Genomic DNA, 21413 nt, shown 5'->3' on the forward strand with positions numbered 1-21413 from the left:
ATAACAGACCAGATGACGTGGCAGTACATTTTCGCAGGCTCACGAGAAAATTCTGGTTTGTCCAACATCCTCTAGATGTCGGCATCATCTTCACAAACCTCCCAAAACAATTTCAAAATGTCTCCAAAAAAGCGCGCTTTGTTGATAGCCAGCCCTTTTCAGGGCCTTCCCGGCCCTTTGAACGATGTCAGGACTATGAAAGATGTTCTCTGCGAACAGGGATTTGAAATCTCCACTTGCAGCGGTGAAAGCGCTACCCGCGAAGGCATCCTGGAAGCCTGGCGTCGACTCATAAAGGATGTGTCCTCCCGAGACGATGCTGTGGTCATCTACTATTCCGGTCATGGCGGAATTGTTGAGGACTTGAACGGGCAACCGGACAATGCTGAAGACGCCTCCAGGAAGCAACAGCCGTGGCGATACCAGTTCCTAGTGCCTGTCGACTTTCGCGTCAACAACCAATGGGGCGGATCTGGGGAAGAGGATGCAGATCCTGACGCCTGCTTCACGGGTATCCTGGATGTAGAACTGGAAAATCTGCTGCGCGCAACGTCCGACCGCACACGAAACGTCACCACAATCTTCGACTGTTGTCATTCCGGTCGCATGGCTCGCTACCCTTCACAGAGCGACGCCGTTCCACGCAATCTTCCCAAAGTGCAGTATGCTACAATATCGAATCACATCGCCCGCCTACGCGCTGCGGAACAATGGCCGACAGGCACACGGCTAAATGTTGAAGGCAACAAATACGCCGTGCGTATCGCAGCTGCCGCTAGCACGGAAACAGCGTGGGAGCATGGCAAGAGCGGCCAGTGGGCGGGGGTGTTTACAGAGGCACTCGCCAAGGTATTGCGGGATGCAGGGAAAAATGGTAACCGCAGTAGTTGGCGAACGACGCTGCTTCGGGTGCGGGAAGAGGTCAACATCGACTTCCCCCTCCAGAATCCAAACGTGGAAGGACTCGATACGCGGCTATTATTCTCGCTCAAAGAAGTAGAGAGGAATGCGCTTGTACTGAAACCCGATGAAGAGGAAGGGATTCTCCAAGCGGGCAGGGTGTCGGGCGTTCGCGAAGGAAATGTGTACGCCCTTATGCCGTTGGGAGCTGAGCAGCCAAGCGACGAGGAACAAATCGGTACAGCAACAGTGACGGATGTCGTTGGTCTGAAGGCGATCACAGAGCTGTCACTATTCGCTGGAAAGGGCCCCATTCCATCATTAGGTGTCGCGGCATTTTTGGTGCGTGAGGCACTGTACAAATGGCCGGTTGCCCATCCAGAAGGGCTCGATTCACTCGTAGATGCCGTCGACGGATCCAAGTATCTTCGTCGCCAGGACGGCTCCCAAGACAGCACCCCCCTGATGGAGTTCAGAAAAGATGGTCAGAACCTCGCACTGGTGAATAACCAAGGAGTACTGCTTGCATCGCGGTCGATCTCGGAAACTGACTCCTGTCCGGAGTCAAATGCAAGCAAAGATCTCGTCGAACGGGCCGAGCAACTTGCCAGAGCGCAGCACCTGTTGACGTTGACATGTGAGGACCCAGAGGAAAAGCTGGAGCATCGCATTGATGTTATGCTCGGCACGGTTCGGGCCCGCAAGCCCGAAAGGCTCATTGATCAGGACGGCAGCGGCCTTGTAGCGCATGGCGAGAGAGTCTACATCTCGCTCCAGAACAACGGCACCAACCGGGTGTACGTTTCTGTTTTCAACATCAATGTGGCTGGCAAAGTCTCGCTCATCTCTAGAGGGCGCAGCACAGGCATCGATCTTCCACCCAACAAGTGCGACGTGATTGGAGCTGACCCATCCTTTCCCACACGCTTGAGGGGCGTTCCCATCACTTGGCCCGATAGCATACCCATGACGGAGCCTGTGAATGAGCACATAGTACTCATCATGACGGATTCGCCTGTCGATCTCAAATATCTGGAGAGCAAACCGGCGGCTGACTTTAGAGGAGACATTGGTCCCTCCTCTCTCGAGCGGCTGACCTTCTGTCTGGCAACGGGTACGCGGCGGGACATGGCTAGCGAAAATCGCGGGGGACGTATCTGCTACGACACGCTGCACATCCCCTTCTTGTTGACTCCTTTTGCTGTCAGGGGCGAGTATGCCTCCTGGAATCAAGGAGTGTCGCATGCGCTGCGGGCTGAGGATATTCCTCTTCCGGAAGAGGTGGTGGATCAGGGGCAAGACCTCCCTCTACAGTCACCAAGTCTTGTATCGGAATCGCGGGTAAGTGGCCGCTCAGTGAAATGCCGCAGGCCTAGGATTGAGAAATGACCCTCCACAGGGAACCATCGGCGCCATCATCCGCACGGCCAAAGGCATTCCCCCATATGTGTGGGTTGTCAATGAGCACGATGAAGACATTCTCGTCGTTGTATCCAAATACCGCCCCAACCGAATGCTCTCCGGCGGCGGTGTGAATGCCTCGACCACGGGCGCCGGCATAGACCTTAACTCGACCGTAGGTGACCTAGCCGAGTAGATTCGCTCCTTTTCCACGTCTACGAAGGATACATAGAAAGCTGACAAAACCATTTCTCCAACCCAGACATTCGAGAGTCCCGTATGCAAGAAGCTCCTGGCCGCCCGGGCTCAAGGCAAGGCTGACTCCATCGGCACGTTCCCGCTGTGGACCCGGAAAGAAGGCTTTGGCGTCATCTCCATCTACAAAGGGGACCAGCAGGAGCTATGCGTTGAGAACGACCAAATTTCGCTTGGCGCCACGGCCTTCTTTTCAAACCAGCCGGACTTGAGGATCGTAGACTACCGGGGCAACGAAATTTCGTAAAGGGAGTGGCTCTAGTATGGTGACCAGCTTTGGGCGAGACAGGGCACGGCAGGTAATGAGAGGCATTTTGTGGAGAGCCAGACGAAAACGATTGAGCGACTACTGCGGAACGAGGAGTTGAAAATGGAACTGAACGCGTGCGTCCCTCGGAATCTTGGCAATTAAGTAGGTACAATACATACCATACCGAAGAGGCGAGTTCTCCTCTCTCCACCTTCCGTTACCTCGCCCTTCCGGCCAACGGCGAGCCCTCCAAGCCATCCACATCGGCGTCCGCATCCTCAAACTCACTCAAATCCCCACCCGTAGGCGCCAAAACCGGACTCGCCTTGATCTTGGGGCGACTCTTGAATACACTGCTCTCCTCGACACCATCACCAAAAAGCTCGCTACTTGGCGTCGTCTGGCCGCCCTCGCCGCTGGACGTAGCAGCCCATTCCTGGAACATGGGCGACACGCGCCTTTTCGCTTCCTTCTCGTCCTCCCACGGATTGACGGGGAGCAAGGAGCCAGCGCGCGAGCGGCGCCGCGAGGCGTTTGCTTCGATCGAGACGCTTTTGCGGTGAGCTGCAGCGCTGTTCTTGCGCGAGAGCTGCGGGGAGGGCGAAAATGCGGAGGCCATGGCGGCCATTGTTTGGCGGGTGCGCAGTATGAGGGGGTCTTCGTCGTCGGCCTCGGCAGTGGTGGGAGCTGGATTGGAGGTGGACGGTTTGGTCCGCGTGGAGAGTTTGCGTTTGGCGGGCGACGGGCTGTACGATTCCATGGTGAGGCGGGTGCGTTCGGAAAGAGAGGGTTGCGCCTCGAAGTTTTGTTGGTATTGTTTGAGAGGCGAAGGCGAAGCTGCTGCCATTTGCCCGAGGATTTGCTCGGCCTGCGCATCGCGCGGGTCCATGGGTGAGAATGTGGTGGGAGATGATGGTTGGAGAGCGCGTGATGGGGATGCGGACAGCGGCGGTGAGTCCTGCTGTCGAATATACTTTTTATAAAAGTCATCATCTCCTGACAACTCCTCAGTCTCCAGTACCTTCGACTGTGACTTGGGCTTTCCAAGAGGAGCAGCCCAATCCGGTGACTCTGCCCTCTCAAATCTCGGAGGTTCTTCGTCCGACTCTGGGAGCTGTGGTTCCGGCTGTCTAATCGACCTCGTCGACTTGGACTGTGCCGGCTGTTGTCTAGCATTGACCGGCAATCGTGGAGGAGCGCGACGGATCGGTTTAGGCTTGGATAACTGCGCAAGCTGATCGCGCAGGTCCCCCAGAATGGAGCCATATGCGCCAGAAATCTCAGACGGAAGCGCGACAAAGGCATCATCTTCCTCACTTGGCGCAGACACCGGCCTGCCAATCTGGAGGCCCTGGTGGGCGTTGAAAGCAAACGCAGGGCCAGACTCTTTTGGCCGACTCTTTTTTGGAGTCGTCGGCGACTCTCTTCCTCTTGTTCTCAGCACCTGGGCATGAAGCGACTTCCACCGCAACAAGCGCTCCTCTTGCGAATTCACTCTCGTCTCAAGATCCTGCAACAAGCTCTTTTGCCTACCGACCGGCTCATCAATCTCCTTGCCCTGCTGCACCTTGAACCAAATATCCTCAAATGGAACCTGGAAGATGGGATCATCGGCCTCGAGCTGGTCTCCGTGCACCATGATGTCCAGCCATTCTGGATTCCCCAGCCAATTCTCCTGCAAAATCTTTTTTGTCTCGGGGGCTGCAAACTCCTTGCCAGCATTTTCCAGAGACTCGAGCGTCTCCCCACATTGCTGGTTGCGATCGAGGGCTTCGTACGCTTTGGCCTGGAGCAAGTCTCCAAACTCTCTGTACCGCCTTTTATGGTCGTCCTTTTCCCTCAGAATTCGCATGAGCTCCTTTTTATGCGCAATTGCAAGCGGCAAGAGGGAAGCCTGCGCGCCCGAAGGCAGCCTCGACGCCGTGGCATAGCGGTATGCTAACGAAGGGTTTGCCAGCGGGCTAGCGCGGGATAGCTCTTTGCGCAGGACGGCGGTGGAAAAGGCGACGAGTATCTCCATGAGCTTTTCGCCCTTGCACTCGTCCAGCATGGTCTTGCGGAGGACTGTCTCGCGGCCAAGCACGCCATCCTTCTTGAGCTCGTTCAAGCAGCGGTACAGGGCGGCGCGCAGGTTGAGCGACTGGAGCGGCTCGAGGGGCGGGAAGAACGGTGACAGCTTCTTCGGAATTTTAGCATCCAGTCATGGCTGCTTGTGGAGAATCAATTACCTCGGCCGCGATGCGCGGATTCCAAATCTCAAATAGGCGGTAGAGCGCCCACTCAACGCAGGAAATGCGCCTACTCGCATTCTGTTGCGCATCCTTGGTCGTAAATGTCTGCACATTGATTTGCGGCCAGTCGTCCAGAAGGTCGAGGTCGAGCAGGCGCAGGTTCGTAACGAGGAGCTCTGGGCCGGAGAGCGGATGGAGGCCGACAATGGTGGGCTGCTTTGGAACGCCTTGAGCTCCTCTGCCAGGATTCTGCGCGGCAGGGCGGGAAGACGGGCGCGCTGGGACGGCTGCAGGCGCCAGGCCGGGTGTCATGATGGAGCGGTGAAAGATCAATTGTTGTTGTCCTGTCGTTGTTGTTGAAAGAGGTACAGCAGCAGCAAGCAAGCGAGGAGCTGCAGCATGACGCTGCCGAGCAGGTGCATCCCTGCACGCGTCCCTGGGCCACTCACGACAAGTTGTTTGCGGCTGACTTCGCGCGTCCGCCCACCATTCTTTAACCACCACTTCACATACATACATAACCCCCCGACACGGCGAGAGCTTCGCGCCGCCAAATCTCCTCACTCTCCTCTCATCACTCCGACTGGACTTGTCATCATGTCGCCGCCCGACGCTCCCCAGACCAACGCTTCGCCGAGTGAGTATCACCTACAGTCTAGGCAATTGATGCCAGCACAGTGGATGACTGCTAACACTGTGTAGAGCCAGATTCCGGTCTCGTGTCGCAGCAAGACGTCGAGGAGGCATGGTCACCCGAAGCCGGTACGTCCACCTAACCACCACCACCTCTCTCACTCACACTTCTACCACAGCAATCGCAAAACTCCCACCCTCGCAACAACCGCCCACGGCCTCTTCCACCTCGCCCCTCCCCTTCTTCCACCTCCTCGAACGCCTCAAGACAACCAAGCGCGAAGGCTGGCGGCGCTTCGGCATCAACCACGGCGAAAGCATTAGTGACCACATGTACCGCATGTCGATCATGACCATGTGCGCGCCGGCTGCTCTGCGCGCCCGCCTCGACATCCCCCGCTGCACCATGATGGCGCTGGTCCACGACATGGCGGAAGCGCTGGTCGGCGACATCACGCCCATCGACCCCATCAGCAAAACGGAAAAGTCGCGCCGCGAGGCCGCCACCATGGACTACCTCTGCACGACCCTCCTCGGCCGCTGCGGCCCCAGCATCGGCAGTGCCGCCCCCGCCGATATCCGCGCCGTGTGGCAGGAGTACGAGGACGACGAGACCCCCGAGGCGCATTTCGTGCACGACGTCGACAAGATGGAGCTACTGCTGCAGATGATGGAGTACGAGAAGAGCGCGCAAGGCAAGCTGGACGTCGGCGAGTTTACGTGGGTTGCGACCAAGATCAGGCTGCCAGAGATGAAGCAGTGGGCGGAAGAGGTGTTTGAGGAGCGCAGACAATTTTGGAACGGTCTGGGGAAGGAGCCGTCGTGGGGCGGTGATTAGGAGACGAAGAAGGCGGGTGATGCGGGCAGAGACTCGAGTGTGAAGCGGGAGAAGCTGTGAGGTGCCTGCTGCTGGCTCTACTTGTGGGATTCCAGGGGCTGGACGGAGCATCACCATCAACATCACCATCACATCCATCATGGTTCGGCGTTCAGGGTTCAGGCGACACACTGGTTGGGACACCATTTATTGCATCATGCTGGTTTCTTAGACCCAGCCAGCGCGGCAGGCGACTCATAGACAGGCCAGGGGACGGGGCAGGCAAGAAGCGGGGAGGCTGGCAGCTAGGCGGCGGTGATATCAGTCAGTCTGTCTGTCTGCTGTCCATTTCGGCCACTAGTTTCCTTATCCAACAAGAGAGAAGGCATAGAACGGGGAATCGGAATTGAGACTTTACCATCACAGACCAGACCGACTTATCTTGTGCGAAACTACCTCCATGTCCTGCCCATGCACGCGTACCTATTCGTCTATCTGCTGCCCCTGAAGACACGACACACAAAACCCAAGCACACCCTACTACATGTACTTGTAGCGGACAGGCAGCCGCGATGCGAGAGCAAGGTAGACTGGTAGAGTCCTATCAGAGAGACTTTTTCAGAGAGACAAGTAGGCAGCTGAGAAGTCCATACAGCATACCTAGGCTCTCCAGGGCAGGTACGACAGACAATCACACTCATGGACGAGCTGCATGCTTGACTCAAAGACCATTATCAACTTCAATTCAAATCATACGTGCATCTAACCAACAACGCTACTCACTTTTTTGCCAAAACCCCCCTTAATAACCGTGTTGCAGAGGGAAAACCGGAAACTTGGAACTCCGGACGCCGAACAAACAAACCCATGTATATCCTCAACCCGCACTGTGTAAAGTCGGGGAGGCAGAACACAACAGCGCAAAACAAGACAAGACAAGACAAGACAGACTCGGCGCTGTCATCTCAAAGCCAAAAACATGCCAAAAAAACACCGACAAACGCAAACAAGAGTAGTGAAACCCAGCTGGCGATTCGCCGACGCCCCCCACTCACACAAAGGAAAGGGGAAGGGGGCCATCGACCGCCATTCTCACCACTAAGCTCAAGCCCAAACGCCCGCTGCTGCAAAAGAAGAGACCACCGCACGTCCGACATCTATGCCGGGTCCAAACAGCGCGACCTTGCCGCTCGCGACCCCGCGGCGCAGGTGCATGCAGGAGAGCGAGGAGATGAGCCCTTTTGCTCTTCCAGTATCGATGTCGAGCTTCCAAGGCGCAGAAGAAGACGAAGACTCCCCGTACGCATACGCGTAGACGCAGAGGAGCGACGCGCAGAGGAGGAGTGAGGAGAGGAGGTCGATCTGGTGGGGCCAGGGGGTGAGGGCAAGGGGGAGGGGCAGCAGCGCTGTTGAGGATGCCGCGAGCAGCAGGATGGAGAGCGCCGTGCTCTTGGAGACTCTTTGGGCCGTCGAAGCCTTCGATGCGCTTTGCGAGGCAGTGCACGAGCGGCGCTGTTGGGAGCCTCCCAGTACAGACGGCACTTCTACAGCAGAGCCAGACGCCCGCGCCGATACAGCACCAGATGCTCTCTCCGTCTCAGCCTCGAAGTCAACCAGGACAAAAGGCCGCGACGCAGCACCGTGGCCGTGGCCGTCTAGCACGCGCGCCGTGAAGCGGGGCGCGTCCCGCGAGGCCGTCGACACAAGTACCTCGCGTTCGCGTCCGCTTGCGTTTGCGTCCGCCACCTGAGCGTCGGAAACGGTGTTGAAGAAGCCGGCGGCGCGGCGGGCGTTGTTGGTGCGGCGAGTTGAGGTCGTCGCAGTGGTTCTCGATTGGGGTGCGTAACACACCAGCCCCGTTGCCGGGGCAGAAGAAGCTATGGAAGAGATCGTGGTATTCACAACCACTGAAGGAGCAGGAGCACAAGTCGAAGTCGAGTTGCCGTTCGAAGTAGCGGGACCGCGGGAAAGGGGGGCAGCAGACGGCGAAGAAACCCCTGCTGCCGGGCCAGACACGGATGCTACCGGCGTGCCTACGCCCTCGCACGTGTGTGTCTGTGCCGGTTGCTGGACGGCGCCCAGTCCTACTTGCTGTTGCGCCTGCGCTGCCTCTGCTCCCGGCGAGCGGAGGAACTTGCGGCGGCCAGCAGAGGAGGAAGAAGCGGCCGAAGTGGCCGATGAAGCGGCCGGCGTGGCCGAGGAAGAAATGGCCGGTGTGGCCGATGAAGGAGACGAGGAGGAGGATGCGGACGCGCCGCTGCTCCTCGAGGCCTGTGGTTGGTTGATGCGGTGGTGCAGTGGCTGGACTACGCCGGCAGTGTTGTTGAGTCTGCCATTGTCGTTGACCACGCCTACGCCTTCGCTGTCGGTGCCGCCGCCGCTGCTGCCGCTGTTCAGCGCAGCACTCGTCGTCGGCACGGCATTCTGGCCATGTAGGAGGTGCTCGTGGCCGGTAAAGTCCATGTTCACTCCCACTCCAGCCAAGTCCAAGTCCCAATTTTGGGGCGACTGGTGCATGTGGGCTGGGGCGATGGACTGCTGCGAGTTTGCGTTGGCGTGCGCCTGCGAGGCGCGGCCAGGGGACGAGAACGCGCTCGCCGAAGCCGACGAGCCGGACCGCAGCGAGTGGTCGTACGTCTGGGTCGTAGTCGGCGTGGGGAGGAACGGGTCGACGTAGGCATAGGGGAAGGCGGTGGCGGTGTTTTGCATGGCGCCCGTCGTTGTCATGGGCGTTGTTGCGGAGAACAGCGGGTCCGGCGAGAAGGCCATGGACAGCTCGTCCTCGTCCGGGAGCAGCAGGAAGTCGTCGAAGCCTTCAGCTGTCCCCGAGTGGGCTGCGGCTGCGGGCCCGAAATCGCAGAAGTCGAGCGGACTCTCCATGATGGAAGAGCCCATCAGGCTGCCGTCTCCCCACACGGAGGCGCCGTCGAGCTGAAAGGACGACTCGGACGGCGTGGCATGATACGGATGCGACTGGGACTGAGATTGGGACTGGGGCGGCGGTTGTTGTTGTGCTTGCGAGCGCTTCTTGACTTTCGCCGACGAGACGCCCACGGCCGTCGTCGTCTCGGGAGCATTCGTGTTATGGCAGCACTTCCTCTTGCGGGCGCGGCAGTCCTGACACGCCTTCATCTGCCGGCGGCGACGGTACTCCTCCTTCTCCTTGGTCGTCATCGACCGGCGGTGATGGATCTTTGGCGGTGCGTCACCTGACGCCGTCCAGACGGTCGTCATCTGCTTGAGCGAGAGCGTCTCGGGGCTGGATCCGGCACTGCTGCTCGAGGGCCCCGCCGCCGAGGACGACGAGGGGGACGACTCATCGCCAGAGTACGACGAGGCTGGTTTCCGGCTGTTGGTGCGGGCGACGGACGGCGTGGGGTCGGCGGGAGATTCCCACGAGTCCTGGGAGAAGTCGGCCGGCGTGGCAGCAGTAGCCGGTACTGCGGCGGCGCTGGAAGCAGTGCCACTGACAAACGCCGTAATCTCTTGCTCGATGGCCTGGCGCTCACTCATCAAAAAGTCGAGCACGGCCTGCTTCTTGCGCTCCGTGTGCGTCTTGAGGGCGGGGTAAGCCTCGCGCAGGGCGTCAAACAGCTCGTCCGACTCGAGCGCCGGCTCGAAGACGAGTTTGGCAAACGGGTCATGCGAGGCCGCGGCGGAGGCACTCGGCGCACGCGAGATGCGGAAGGCGGCCATCTTTTGGTGCGATTGCAAATGCGGACAAGGAGTGATCAGGAGGGCGGGTTGGGAGTCCACGGCGTACGTGCAATGGGAGGTGTCAAAGAAGAAACAATCAGATGGTAGCGGAATCGATTGGGATCAACTGGGAATGGGATTGTTGAGTTGGGTGGTCAATCCAGCAGCCTTCAGGCCGACGTCGTAGAAACCGATTGAACCACGAGGGCAGCAGCGAGGTGAAGCCGGTGGTTAGAGCCTAGCCTTGAAGTCAAAGGCGATAGAGGCCAAAGGGGAGAGGGGAGAAGAGGACGAGAGAAAGCGCAAAAGGCTGCCTGGGGCGGATGTCTGTCAACTATAACGCCTCTCTGTCCGTCTGGTCGTCAAGGCGGGCATAAGCCTTGATGCATGAAGTTGGACACCGAATTGTGAGTCAGCGCAGACGGTGTCTACAAAGGGCTAGCACTACTACAGGGATCCGAACTCTGATCTACGACACGAGAACGCCGTTCTCTACTCTCCATCTCGCTATACATTTTCAAAAATCTTGGTGGGAGTTTTCCTCATCATTATATATAGAGAGAGACGCTTCACTTCAGCACTCGTGCCCAGGCAGTCCAAAAACCCAGTCGAGAAGGCGCGGCCCCGCTGCTGGACTGCTTACCGTGCGCTCGGTGCCCTTTGAAGACAACGAAAACGCGACCGTCTGTCTACCGTTGAACCAACATCCCCTTTGCTCATCATAACCTTTTTTTTTTTTTTTTTTCACTCCTACGTGTATACGATCGCTCCCTAGGTCTACGACAGACACTTACACGACATAGCAATACCTCAGCGCGAGCTCGTAACCAACAGACGCCAGACGCGACCATCCCTGCTCACTGACTGCGCCGCCCGCGCTCACCACCACACTTCTCTGCTGCCCGCCCTCCTCCACCACCTCCAACACTTGCCTCAATCCTGCCGACCACCTCGAATCTCCTGTTTGTAATACAGACAGGGCGCTTCTGTAACCGCAAGCTTTCAACTGGAACAAGTACAGGGCGACACGTAGGCGGACCGTTCGATGATGCGGAACTGAAGCACAGCCACCACAGCCACTACATGTAGCCACGCCCAACCCCACGTTCCCATCTGTCTGACCCTTGCTCCCTCTCTCGCTTTCGCTTAGCGGTGACTGAAAAGAGGCAGCGCAGCAGAGTGACACCGTTCGCTCGTTCGCTCGTTCGCAACCTCTCCTCTCCGCAACCTAGATAGTTATTGTTGGGGGCGAGGGCCACCCTGTCTTGCACTCCTGCTCTGGACTAGGTGCTGCAATTGACATGATCGCCTGGATTGTATGATTTCCGATTGTCGAATCTTTTTAATCGGCGAGGCTGCCGCTGCGTACCTAGGGCTGCCTAGTAGCTCTCCACTACACCGCTATATAAAAGAAGTCGCATATTGCGAGACGCAAGACCGTTCCTACTTGCCTACCTATCGCTACCTACAGATCTACCAGTCAGCACTCAAGCAGTATATACCTTAGTCCACCATACCGTTCAGGGTGATCCGCCACGCAAAAGAGCTCTCCAACTCTCCAACTCTCCAACGTAACGCAAAGCAACAAGCAGTCTATATTATATTTCGTTGTCAAGTTAGCCTACCTGGGTTGGCCCTCAGTATCGACCTATAGATATACGCAAACAAAGTAAAAGAAGCAAAAGTTTAAGCCTTAGTAGTCTTTTATACAACGTCCTTACGTATTTACTAAGAAGCTACAAGAGCTTTGATGGAAAGTTTTAAAGAATTTAACTAAAAGGAATTGCCTGATTGGGAAAATTGTATAGGTGTAAAGATGCAACGCAACCTAATGCAATACAATTAGACTATAGCGTGTAAAATGCATTAAGAGGACGATGTTGCAGAGTTGAAATGTAGCGCAATTGAAGCTGATGTTGCGTTGCAGACCTCTCTGGTATAGTTCACAAGCCGTGCTACAGGAAGTTGTATTAAAATTCAAGTCCAACCAGGGGGTTATGGATGCTTGAATGCCCCTTGTGGCTATCTCTCACTCTATATTTGACCGGCAAAGTCTTTGGGGGCGGGGTGTACGAATGCTCCCTGTAGGTATACGTCTACACTTAGGGAAGTGAGTGTTCGGGTGGTTGATGATGTAGTAGTCTACGTGGCATTCCATAGGATATGATGCATGCAAACACATCACAACAAAGCAATTCCATCACAGACCCCATTGTGTTGTCACCACAATATCCATTCCATTCATTCCATTCTTACATCCAGAAACAATGAAAAGCTTTTTTTTGTCTTCTCCTTATTCCCGCTAGAGACGTCCAAAGAAAAGAGGAAAAAAAAGTCGCCGCCCCTAAAGCCCATCCAATCATCTCATAAGGACTTTTGTCATTATCCCTCTCCCCTAACCACTCATGAAACCACCCGGCTCACCACGCAAGATGCTTAGTTGTTCTCGGGACGGAGGGAGCTAGACATTTAATCAGCACATACATTTCGACTCATGAATCGACAGCAAACTTACCGGACAGACTTGCCAGCCCTCCAGATCTCAAGGTCGCGGATCTCCTGCATCTCCTTGTCGTAGAGCTCGCGGTAGTCGGGGCGCGAGTTGTACTCGAGGGAGCGCTTGGTCTCGGAGCCATCGGCAACGGCGTCGTAGAGGTCGTTGAAGACGGGCTTGAGGGCGTCCTGGAAGCGCTTGCTCCAGTCAAGCGCACCACGACGGGCCGTGGTGGAGCAGGCCGCGTACATGTAGTCCATGCCGTTGGCGCCGATGAGGGGGTAGAGGGACTGGGTCGCCTCCTCGACCGTCTCGTTGAAGGCCTCGCTGGGGCTGTGGCCGCGCTCGCGGAGCACCTCGTACTGCGCCAGGAACATGCCGTGGATGCCGCCCATCAGGCAGCCGCGCTCGCCGTACAGGTCCGAGTACACCTCCTTCTCGAAGGTCGTCTTGTAGAGGTAGCCCGAGCCGACGGCGACGCCGAGGGCTTGCGCCTTCTCCTCGGCCACGCCGGTGACGTCCTGGTACACAGCGAACGACGAGTTGATGCCGCGGCCCTCCTTGAAGAGCGAGCGCACGGTGCGGCCGGAGCCCTTGGGAGCGACGAGGATGACATCAATGTCCTTGGGCACATCGACCTTGGTCAGGTCCTTGAAGACGGGGGAGAAGCCGTGGGAGAAGTAGAGAGTCTTCCAATTAGCACGTCTTCAATCCGCAAAACAACAAATGCAAACTCACCTTGCCCTTGGTGAGCTGGGGCTTGATGTGAGGCCAAGTCTCGGACTGGGCGGCGTCGGAGAGCAGGTTCATGATGATGGAGCCCTTGGAGATGGCCTCGTCGACCTCGAACAGGTTCTTGCCGGGGACCCAGCCATCCTGGAGGGCCTCCTCCCACGACTTGCCGTTCTTGCGGACACCGATGATGACGTTGAGGCCGTTGTCGCGGAGGTTGAGGCCCTGGCCGTGGCCCTGCGAGCCGTAGCCGATGAGGGCGAGGGTGTCGTTCTTGAAGTAGTCCTGGACGCGTGTTAGTTTCTTGTAACTGTTGATAAACAATTGGTGAGTGACTCACAAGGAGCTTCTCGCGCGGCCAGTCGGCACGCTCTGTTGGTGGTGTTAGTCTCGCTCAGTTTCTCGTAGCGGGTGCAAATACCGTAGACGTCCTCCTTGACGCCGGCAAAGTCAATGGTCTTGACACCGCGGACCTGCTGCTTGGGGAGAGTGACAGCAGCCCTGGGAGCAGCCGCAGCAGCACCCTTGGTCGCAGCGTTGAGAGCCGAAACAAAAGTGCGGCGCTGGACGGCGGGAGCGGCCAATTGCTTGGCGGAAGCGCGGAGAGCGCGGCTGGCGGTGCGGGAGGCCATTGTTACGATGGAGAGTGAATTGAGGATGGAGGAGGAATGATGTTGTGTTTGTGGTGTCGAACGGAACTTTGGGGTTGTAGTGCCCAGATTTCTGATTTGGGGTCCTCCGATGTCGGCAGAGAATGTGGGCCAATTTCTGCCCCAATCGCCTGCCATTTAATGACTCGACCCTTGACTCCGTGACTCAGCTTGATATCGGCTGCCGCCAGCTTCGCTTTGCGAGACTCCAAACACGTTCAGTAGTGATAGTCTCGCGGTGAATTATCACCATCCTCACACGTCCATTGACAAGAGCAACAGTGGAGTCAGTAAAAAGACCCGACGGAGCACGTCTAATGCCCTCTGGTGTATTACGCGCGCAAGCTCGCTCGCTCTATAGAAACCATTCCCAGCAGATATGAAAGACAAGAGCCTGCCCGTGCCGTGCAGCTCTCATTGAAAACCATGGAGAAAAGCCCGCCAGTAGTCCCAGCACACCATGTACGCCTGCCCCGCCCCGCAATGCTCGCTCTCGTCGTTCGTGTGTTGCATGTCGGTTCCCGCCGCCCTCTCATTGCTTCATCAGCGTGCGGTCAAAGGTGACGCGGTTTACGTGGCCGCCCGTCATGGCCGTCTTGACGTTGCGCTTGAAGCCCTCGCGGTTGGTCTTGAGGTCCTCGGCCGCCTCCTTGTTCAGCGGGTCCGACGCGTTGGGCTCGAGGAAGAGGAACTGCGCGTGTCAGTCAGCCTGCCGAACACCATGCCATACACCCCATGACAAAACGCACCTGCAACCCGACAATCACGGCATTCAGGTTCAAGACGGGCTTCCAATCCTCGCGCAAGATATTCAGACACACGTTGCCCTCGAGGTCAATGTTGGGGTGGTAGATCTTCTGCGTGCACTTGACCTTGGGCGGGTCGTGGGGGAAGTTTTGGTTGATTGCGAAGCTGAAGTGGAAGCGCCCGCCCTTGTACATGCCCTCGTCGGGCTCGATGGTCAGGATGAAGTTGAGAATGTCGTCCGGGTTGGGGAACTCGGTCTTCATGGTCGACCCTAACGAGAGCTCAGACAGGTCTGCCCGGCGACTGTCAGTCCATGTTCGTGGCGGTCCGCGTTCGGAGTGTATGCGCGGATTGGAGGGAGGTACCCTTTTGGACTCGCAGCTGCGCTGCCGTGACTTTCTTCTTCTTTTGTCCTGCCGCGGCATTGTCTTCCTGCTGCTGCTTCTGCTTCATCGACCATATCTTGAGCATGGTGGCGGCGTGTGCCTCTGTCGGCGGGCGGCGGCGGCGATGATCGACGTGGTTTCGAGAGAGGGAGGAATCGGCGGGGAGGTGGAGGATGCGAGAGCAGTTCTTGGGCGGAGTGCTTTGCTCCAGAGCACGATGGAGGTTTGCAACGCGACAGGTGAAAGTTGGAGGTGGATGAGTCGTGTGCCTGAATGCTTCAAGTTCACGTCTACCCGTCGGGCTTTCCGAAAGCCCCGCCAAGCCGAGCGTCACAGCGCAGACGTCAAACCAAACGTCTCACGACTCTGTCAAGCATTTAATTCGTTGTACCTGAAAGCTTCTCCGCGCCTGCTTGGAGATTACTCGACGCTGGATAAAATCATATGTCGACATTGTTTACATTTGCAACGGGAAGCTGATTCAGCCAGCCACCGTGTCTACCAGGGCAGCGGGCCCTCGAATGGACGGTTGCCATCTTTCCCGCCGTCATACGCCAAAAGCGCCTTGACATCATCCTCCAATCCTTCACCCAAGTCTTGCAGCACCGACGGCTGCCAGCCTCTGGCAACTCTCTTGTCGGCGAGCGGCGGGTGCATGCCGTAGAGATCTTGCGTCCATGCAGACAGACCCCGCTTGCTCTCGCCGTCTACATTCTGCGCGTGGTCTACGGCTATTTCGTCCATCAGGTGAGGTGCTCGAGGCGTAGGTGAGAGTGATTTCTTGTCTTACCGCGGCTCACCGGGTCAATGCCCTGGACGTGGATGCGGTCGCTTGGCCAGCGGATCGCCTTTGCGTGCAGGTCCTTGGTGGTTCACGAGGTTAGAAAGCGTTGCATCAACAATTCAACGTGGTGGTGAGCCCTGGATGAGACCCACGCCTCGTGTTTCTGGGGCTGCCCCAGGGCTCATTTCCGCGTGCTCGTATATCGTGCTGACCGCTCTCACCGCACATCTCAGACAGTTCAGGCGGCCAAAGCCACGGTGTAGAGTCAAGTGTTGAGTGTCGACGCCCAGACTGTTTGGACGAGGGCAAGACGAGATGAAACAAAAAGCGACGGCGCAATCATTGCAGGAGGGAAATCAACCAGCTCGGCGGGAGACGGCCATGCGACATGTTTGTTGGAGAGAATGTGACCTGTTGCATCCAAGTGGCGTCGACCCACCTGGAGGAAGCACCGCCACAAGTCAAAATAGGCACAAAGACTTACCAAGAACCTTTTTGTTTTGAAGGCGTGGGTGATGACCCTGACGGTGCGCGGGTAGCGGCCGAAATGACGTCGAAACTTGAGGATGGAAAACAGCAGATTCTGGTAGCTGTCGGTGGCATTCTCGTCTAGAAACGTCCGCGACTTGAAGCATTCGGCGAAAGGGTGACCCTGGCCGAGGCGTTGGGTCAAGGCAACTGCGGCGTTGAAGTAGCTTTGAGCTTCGGTCAAGCCGGTGACGTCTAGCGCCGTGGCCGCTCCGGAAAAGACCAGGACGCTGGAGCGCGAGATGGAGCCGTAGGCCAAGGCAGACAGGCCAGCGTAAATGTGCTGCAAAAACGTCTCGTGCTCGCCGGGAATGGTGCCGGTGGGTTTCTGAAAGGATTGAAGATGCCACTGCTGGGCGTCGTAAACGTCGCAGTCGGGAGAGTCTGGCTGGCCGAGGAAGATGGCGTGGCAGGCAACAATGACCAAATGGTCGGGAGTTGAGGCCGTGATGGAGGACGTCATTTTGTTCTTTGTGCGGGCTAGGGAGAAGTGTCCGAGGCTTGCCTTGACGGCCAAGGATGAGCCCTATAGATGGCTTTGGGGGATCAGCCCGCAGGTCGCGCGCTACGCCCAGAGCTAGTAATTAGTTATTGAGCTCCAGCGTCGTTGACTGTGGACGCGACGGCCTGAGCGCAGGGCAGACTATATAGGTGAATATAGAGATCGGGACAATTGCCGTGGTGTTTACGAAATGAAAGCCCTTGACCCTGCACGGCTCCACTTGTACGAAGGTAGAATGAGATGGCAGATGCACGGCCGAGAGAAGAGTACATGCGGCCATGACGTGTAGCGGCTTCAAAGCCAATGGCGAGCAATGACATGCAGACAGCCGGGTAGAGACGAAACGGTAAATATCCAATTGAAGGGGCTAGGAGGGGGTGGGTGGTATAGCTGCACTGTAGGCTGTAGCCGTGGGCGCTTGGAGTCGATGGCGTTGGCGATAGACGGGCCGGGCGGCAGGCTAACCAATAGTGTAGCGCCGCTAGCCACCGCCCACCCACAGGCCAGCAGTCTCGAATGCTGGACTGTCGCACGGCACAGCGGTGGTTTGCACGAGCGAGCGAGAATTTAGTGAAAGCTGACAGAGGTGCAGCAGCATTGTGTCGCAGTCGAGCGCAGTAAGAAGTATCTCTGCTGACTTCACATCAGGGTTGACCTGTCAGCCAAAGAGGCAAAGCTTTTTGCAGTCGCCAGGGCTTCCATGCCGCAGCCCGCACAGCCACCGAACAGGGCATGGCCGAAAAAAAAAAAAAGGGGACCGCTTTGACTTGTGAATGGCCGGCAGAGAGCCCGTGAGCCCGTTTCCAGAAGACCGTCAAAGAACGGAAGGAGCGAGAGACACCACAGAGCCCTCAGAAGATGGCCACCACACACTGGCACCGGTTATTTTTAGGCCCGCCGCTCCTCTGCCCTGCACGAGATTCTGACAAGAAGAGCTCCCAGTCAAAGACCTGAGCTGCCCTCCCAGTAGCTTGGCTGACTTGTTCCTCCTGCTGGACCCCTCTTCTTCCACTTCCTCTTCCCTCCTCTCCTCTTCATCACCTCCTCTCGTCCTTCGTTCTCGTTTCCGTTCCTGACGACCAGATCTTGACCTCTTCTGGCCAGGACGGCGCTGCCGCAGCGACTTGAAACATTCCCGTCCCTCCAACCACCCACCCACCCACCCAGCTCCCCAGTCGTCGACTCGCCCGCGCAGGCCAAGCCCTCTCTGTGCCCTACCTCCTTTACTCCACATCCTGATCGACCCTGGTGCCGCCCCGGCCAACTTTTCTCCTAATCCCGTCCCCTCCCCTTAAATATCTCGTCCAAGTAGTCGCATTGCCCATCGTCCTTTCAACGATCAGCCCTGGCGTTCGTTTGCTAAGCCCAAAACAAAAAAAATAAGCCATGGCATACCAGGGATCAGGAGGCTATGGCGACAGCCATAACTTGAACGACATGCGCCCAGGGGCCGGTGTTAGTAAACCCCCTCAGCCCCCGTCAGGCTGCCGACCCCTTCTTTCTCGCTGACCATCTCTTCCATGTCACAGTACGACCATCCAGCTCACCGTGACGGCTCCGACGACGAGCACGAGGTCGAGCGCTCCCTTCTCCACCCAAACCCTACCGGCGCCAACCCAGGTCCCTTTGACGACCCCGACCACAGAATGCCCTCGCCAGCTCCTCGCCCCGTCTCGGCCTATTCCCTGACCGAGACCTACGCCGACGGTTCGACTGCCACTGGCCCCGGCTACAGCGCCAGCAGCGCCTACAGCGCTGGCTACAACGAGGCCGACGACGTCTACGGCGGAACCGACGCTGCCACTGCCTTCGGCGTTCCCAACAGGGCCCCTTCACCCTACAACAGGAGCGAGACGAGCTCGACAGAGGCATGGCGGCAGCGTCAGCAGCCTGGTGGTCAGGGAGGCGGTCTCAAGCGTGGTTTGACCCGCAAAGTTCGCCTCGTCCAGGGTGCCGTCCTGAGTGCCGACTATCCTGTTCCTTCGGCCATTCAAAATGCCATTCAGGCAAAGTACAGGAATGACCTCGAGAGCGGAAGCGAAGAGTTTACGCACATGCGATGTAGGTTTTTTCTTCCCTCAAATCTTCACCTCTAACAATCGCAGACACGGCCGCCACTTGCGACCCCAACGACTTTACGCTCAAGAATGGCTACAATTTGCGCCCGGCCATGTACAACCGCCACACCGAGCTGCTCATTGCCATTACCTACTACAACGAAGACAAGGTTCTGACCGCCAGAACGCTTCACGGTGTCATGCAAAACATTCGCGACATTGTCAACCTCAAAAAATCCGAGTTCTGGAACAAGGGTGGCCCCGCATGGCAAAAGATTGTTGTTTGTTTGGTGTTTGACGGTATCGACCCCTGCGACAAGGGTACGCTTGACTTGCTCGCGACCGTCGGCATTTACCAGGACGGCATCATGAAGAAAGACATTGACGACAAGGAGACGACGGCACACATTGTACGTTTTACCCAAACTTCGAGTCCCAAAACTAACAATCGCAGTTCGAGTACACGACCCAGCTTTCCGTCACCCCCAACCAGCAGCTCATCCGGCCGCACGATGACAGCTCCAGCACCCTCCCCCCTGTCCAGATGATGTTTTGCTTGAAGCAAAAGAACACCAAGAAGATCAACTCGCACAGATGGCTCTTTACCGCCTTTGGCAGGATTCTCAACCCCGAAGTCTGCATTCTGCTCGACGCTGGTACCAAGCCGGGCACCAAGTCGCTGCTCGCCCTTTGGGAGGCCTTTTACAACGACAAGGACCTCGGTGGTGCCTGTGGTGAAATCCACGCCATGTTGGGCAAGGGCTGGAAGAACCTCATCAACCCGCTCGTCGCCGCGCAAAATTTCGAGTACAAGATTTCCAACATTCTGGACAAGCCGCTCGAGTCGTCGTTTGGTTACGTCTCGGTGTTGCCCGGTGCCTTTTCCGCCTACCGCTTCCGTGCGATTATGGGTCGCCCGCTGGAGCAGTACTTCCACGGTGACCACACGCTGTCGAAGATTCTCGGAAAGAAGGGTATCGAGGGCATGAACATTTTCAAGAAGAACATGTTCTTGGCCGAGGACCGTATTCTGTGTTTCGAACTCGTCGCCAAGGCTGGATCCAAGTGGCATTTGACCTACGTCAAGGCCTCCAAGGGTGAGACTGACGTGCCCGAAGGTGCTCCCGAATTCATCGGACAGCGTCGTCGTTGGCTCAACGGTTCGTTTGCGGCCAGTATCTACTCGCTCATGCACTTTAGCCGCATGTACAAGTCGGGCCACAACTTTGTCCGCATGTTCTTCTTCCACATCCAAATGATTTACAACTCGGCTCAGCTCTTCATCACTTGGTTTGCTCTGGCTTCCTACTGGCTTACTACGTCCGTCATTATGGATCTTGTCGGAATTCCCGAAGCCGCGGACCCGAGTAACGGTACGGCGCAAAAGAACGCCTGGCCTTTTGGAAACACCGTCACGCCCATTTTCAACACGGTCCTCAAGTACGGTTACCTCGCCTTCCTGCTGCTCCAGTTCATTCTTGCGCTGGGTAACCGTCCCAAGGGTTCCCGCTGGTCCTACGTCATTTCGTTCTGCGTCTTTGGCTTCATCCAGCTCTACATTGTCGTCATCTCGTTGTACCTCGTGGTCCAGGCGTTTACTTCTCCTTCGGAACAAGGTTTGGACACGAGCTCGACGTCGGCATTTGTCAAGTCCTTCTTCTCCTCGGACGGTGTTGGTATCATCATCATTGCCCTTGCCGCCACCTTTGGTCTCTACTACATTGCCTCGTTCCTCTACCTGGACCCGTGGCACATGTTCACGTCGTTCCCCCAGTACCTGCTCATTGCGTCGTCGTACATCAACATTCTCAACGTCTACGCCTTCAGCAACTGGCACGACGTGTCGTGGGGTACCAAGGGTTCGGACAAGGCCGACGTGCTACCCTCTGCAAAGACTGAAAAGGCCGGCGACGGCAAGCACACGGTCATCGAGGAGCCCGACGTGCCGCAAGCCGACATTGACAGCCAATTTGAGCAGACGGTCAAGCGTGCGCTGCAGCCCTATGTTCCCGAGCCCGAAGACACGGCCAAGAGTCTTGACGACTCGTACAAGTCTTTCCGTACCCACTTGACGACTGCATGGATCTTCTCCAACGCGCTTTTGGCCGTTGTCATTACCAGCGACAACTTTGACAAGTTTGGTTTCACGGTACGTTTTCTTCGTTTCCCCTCCAACATCATCGTCACCTTACTAACAACCACTAGTCCGGTGCTTCGAACCGTACCTCGCGCTTCTTCCAGGCCCTCCTGTGGGCGACGGCCTTCATGTCCTTCATCCGCTTCTTGGGCTGCCTGTGGTTCCTGGGCAAGTCTGGTATCCTGTGCTGCTTCGCCAGGAGATGAGAAAGCT

General features: G+C 57.1%; 8 protein-coding genes across 8 annotated transcripts; 3 read left to right on the top strand and 5 right to left on the bottom strand.

The window, feature by feature from the left end:
• Positions 1-19: 19 nt before the first annotated feature.
• BKA78DRAFT_341566 (caspase domain-containing protein) lies at positions 20-2918 on the top strand. The gene is made up of 3 exons (XM_066890357.1): positions 20-2241; positions 2300-2476; positions 2534-2918. The coding sequence occupies exons 1-3, from the start codon at positions 76-78 to the stop codon at positions 2801-2803; spliced, it is 2613 nt and encodes an 870-aa protein (XP_066748560.1). The 5' UTR covers positions 20-75; the 3' UTR covers positions 2804-2918.
• Position 2919: 1 nt separating this feature from the next.
• BKA78DRAFT_341567 (HAUS augmin-like complex subunit 6 N-terminus-domain-containing protein) lies at positions 2920-5382 on the bottom strand. Its single transcript, XM_066890358.1, has 2 exons — positions 5035-5382; positions 2920-4985 (listed from the first exon to the last, which is right to left on the bottom strand). Exons 1-2 carry the CDS (start codon positions 5347-5349, stop codon positions 3024-3026), a joined length of 2277 nt encoding a protein of 758 aa, XP_066748561.1. The 5' UTR covers positions 5350-5382; the 3' UTR covers positions 2920-3023.
• A 252-nt stretch (positions 5383-5634) lies between these two features.
• BKA78DRAFT_350505 (HD domain-containing protein) lies at positions 5635-6508 on the top strand (the record flags this gene model as incomplete). The annotated part of the gene is made up of 3 exons (XM_066891006.1): positions 5635-5674; positions 5740-5799; positions 5850-6508. 3 exons carry the CDS (start codon positions 5635-5637, stop codon positions 6506-6508), a joined length of 759 nt encoding a protein of 252 aa, XP_066748562.1.
• A 700-nt stretch (positions 6509-7208) lies between these two features.
• BKA78DRAFT_307659 (uncharacterized protein) lies at positions 7209-10511 on the bottom strand. Its single transcript, XM_066887881.1, has one exon. It carries the CDS (start codon positions 10181-10183, stop codon positions 7592-7594), a length of 2592 nt encoding a protein of 863 aa, XP_066748563.1. The 5' UTR covers positions 10184-10511; the 3' UTR covers positions 7209-7591.
• A 2108-nt stretch (positions 10512-12619) lies between these two features.
• Positions 12620-14041, bottom strand: BKA78DRAFT_350507 (ketol-acid reductoisomerase; the record flags this gene model as incomplete). The annotated part of the gene is made up of 5 exons (XM_066891007.1): positions 12620-12644; positions 12699-13366; positions 13416-13694; positions 13750-13781; positions 13831-14041. 5 exons carry the CDS (start codon positions 14039-14041, stop codon positions 12620-12622), a joined length of 1215 nt encoding a protein of 404 aa, XP_066748564.1.
• A 185-nt stretch (positions 14042-14226) lies between these two features.
• Positions 14227-15618, bottom strand: BKA78DRAFT_307667 (ubiquitin-conjugating enzyme/RWD-like protein). Its single transcript, XM_066887882.1, has 3 exons — positions 15172-15618; positions 14809-15098; positions 14227-14750 (listed from the first exon to the last, which is right to left on the bottom strand). Exons 1-3 carry the CDS (start codon positions 15275-15277, stop codon positions 14592-14594), a joined length of 555 nt encoding a protein of 184 aa, XP_066748565.1. The 5' UTR covers positions 15278-15618; the 3' UTR covers positions 14227-14591.
• Positions 15619-15690: 72 nt separating this feature from the next.
• BKA78DRAFT_350509 (uncharacterized protein) lies at positions 15691-16967 on the bottom strand (the record flags this gene model as incomplete). Its single annotated transcript, XM_066891008.1, has 3 exons — positions 15691-15923; positions 15983-16055; positions 16461-16967. The coding sequence occupies 3 exons, from the start codon at positions 16965-16967 to the stop codon at positions 15691-15693; spliced, it is 813 nt and encodes a 270-aa protein (XP_066748566.1).
• Positions 16968-18526: 1559 nt separating this feature from the next.
• Positions 18527-21406, top strand: BKA78DRAFT_245880 (chitin synthase-domain-containing protein; the record flags this gene model as incomplete). The annotated part of the gene is made up of 4 exons (XM_066884160.1): positions 18527-19067; positions 19112-19473; positions 19518-21212; positions 21269-21406. The coding sequence occupies 4 exons, from the start codon at positions 18527-18529 to the stop codon at positions 21404-21406; spliced, it is 2736 nt and encodes a 911-aa protein (XP_066748567.1).
• Positions 21407-21413: the final 7 nt, after the last annotated feature.

Source organism: Phyllosticta capitalensis (assembly GCF_038381095.1).
Source record: "Phyllosticta capitalensis strain CBS 128856 chromosome Unknown BKA78scaffold_2, whole genome shotgun sequence".
In the NCBI taxonomy this organism is placed as follows: domain Eukaryota; kingdom Fungi; phylum Ascomycota; class Dothideomycetes; order Botryosphaeriales; family Phyllostictaceae; genus Phyllosticta; species Phyllosticta capitalensis.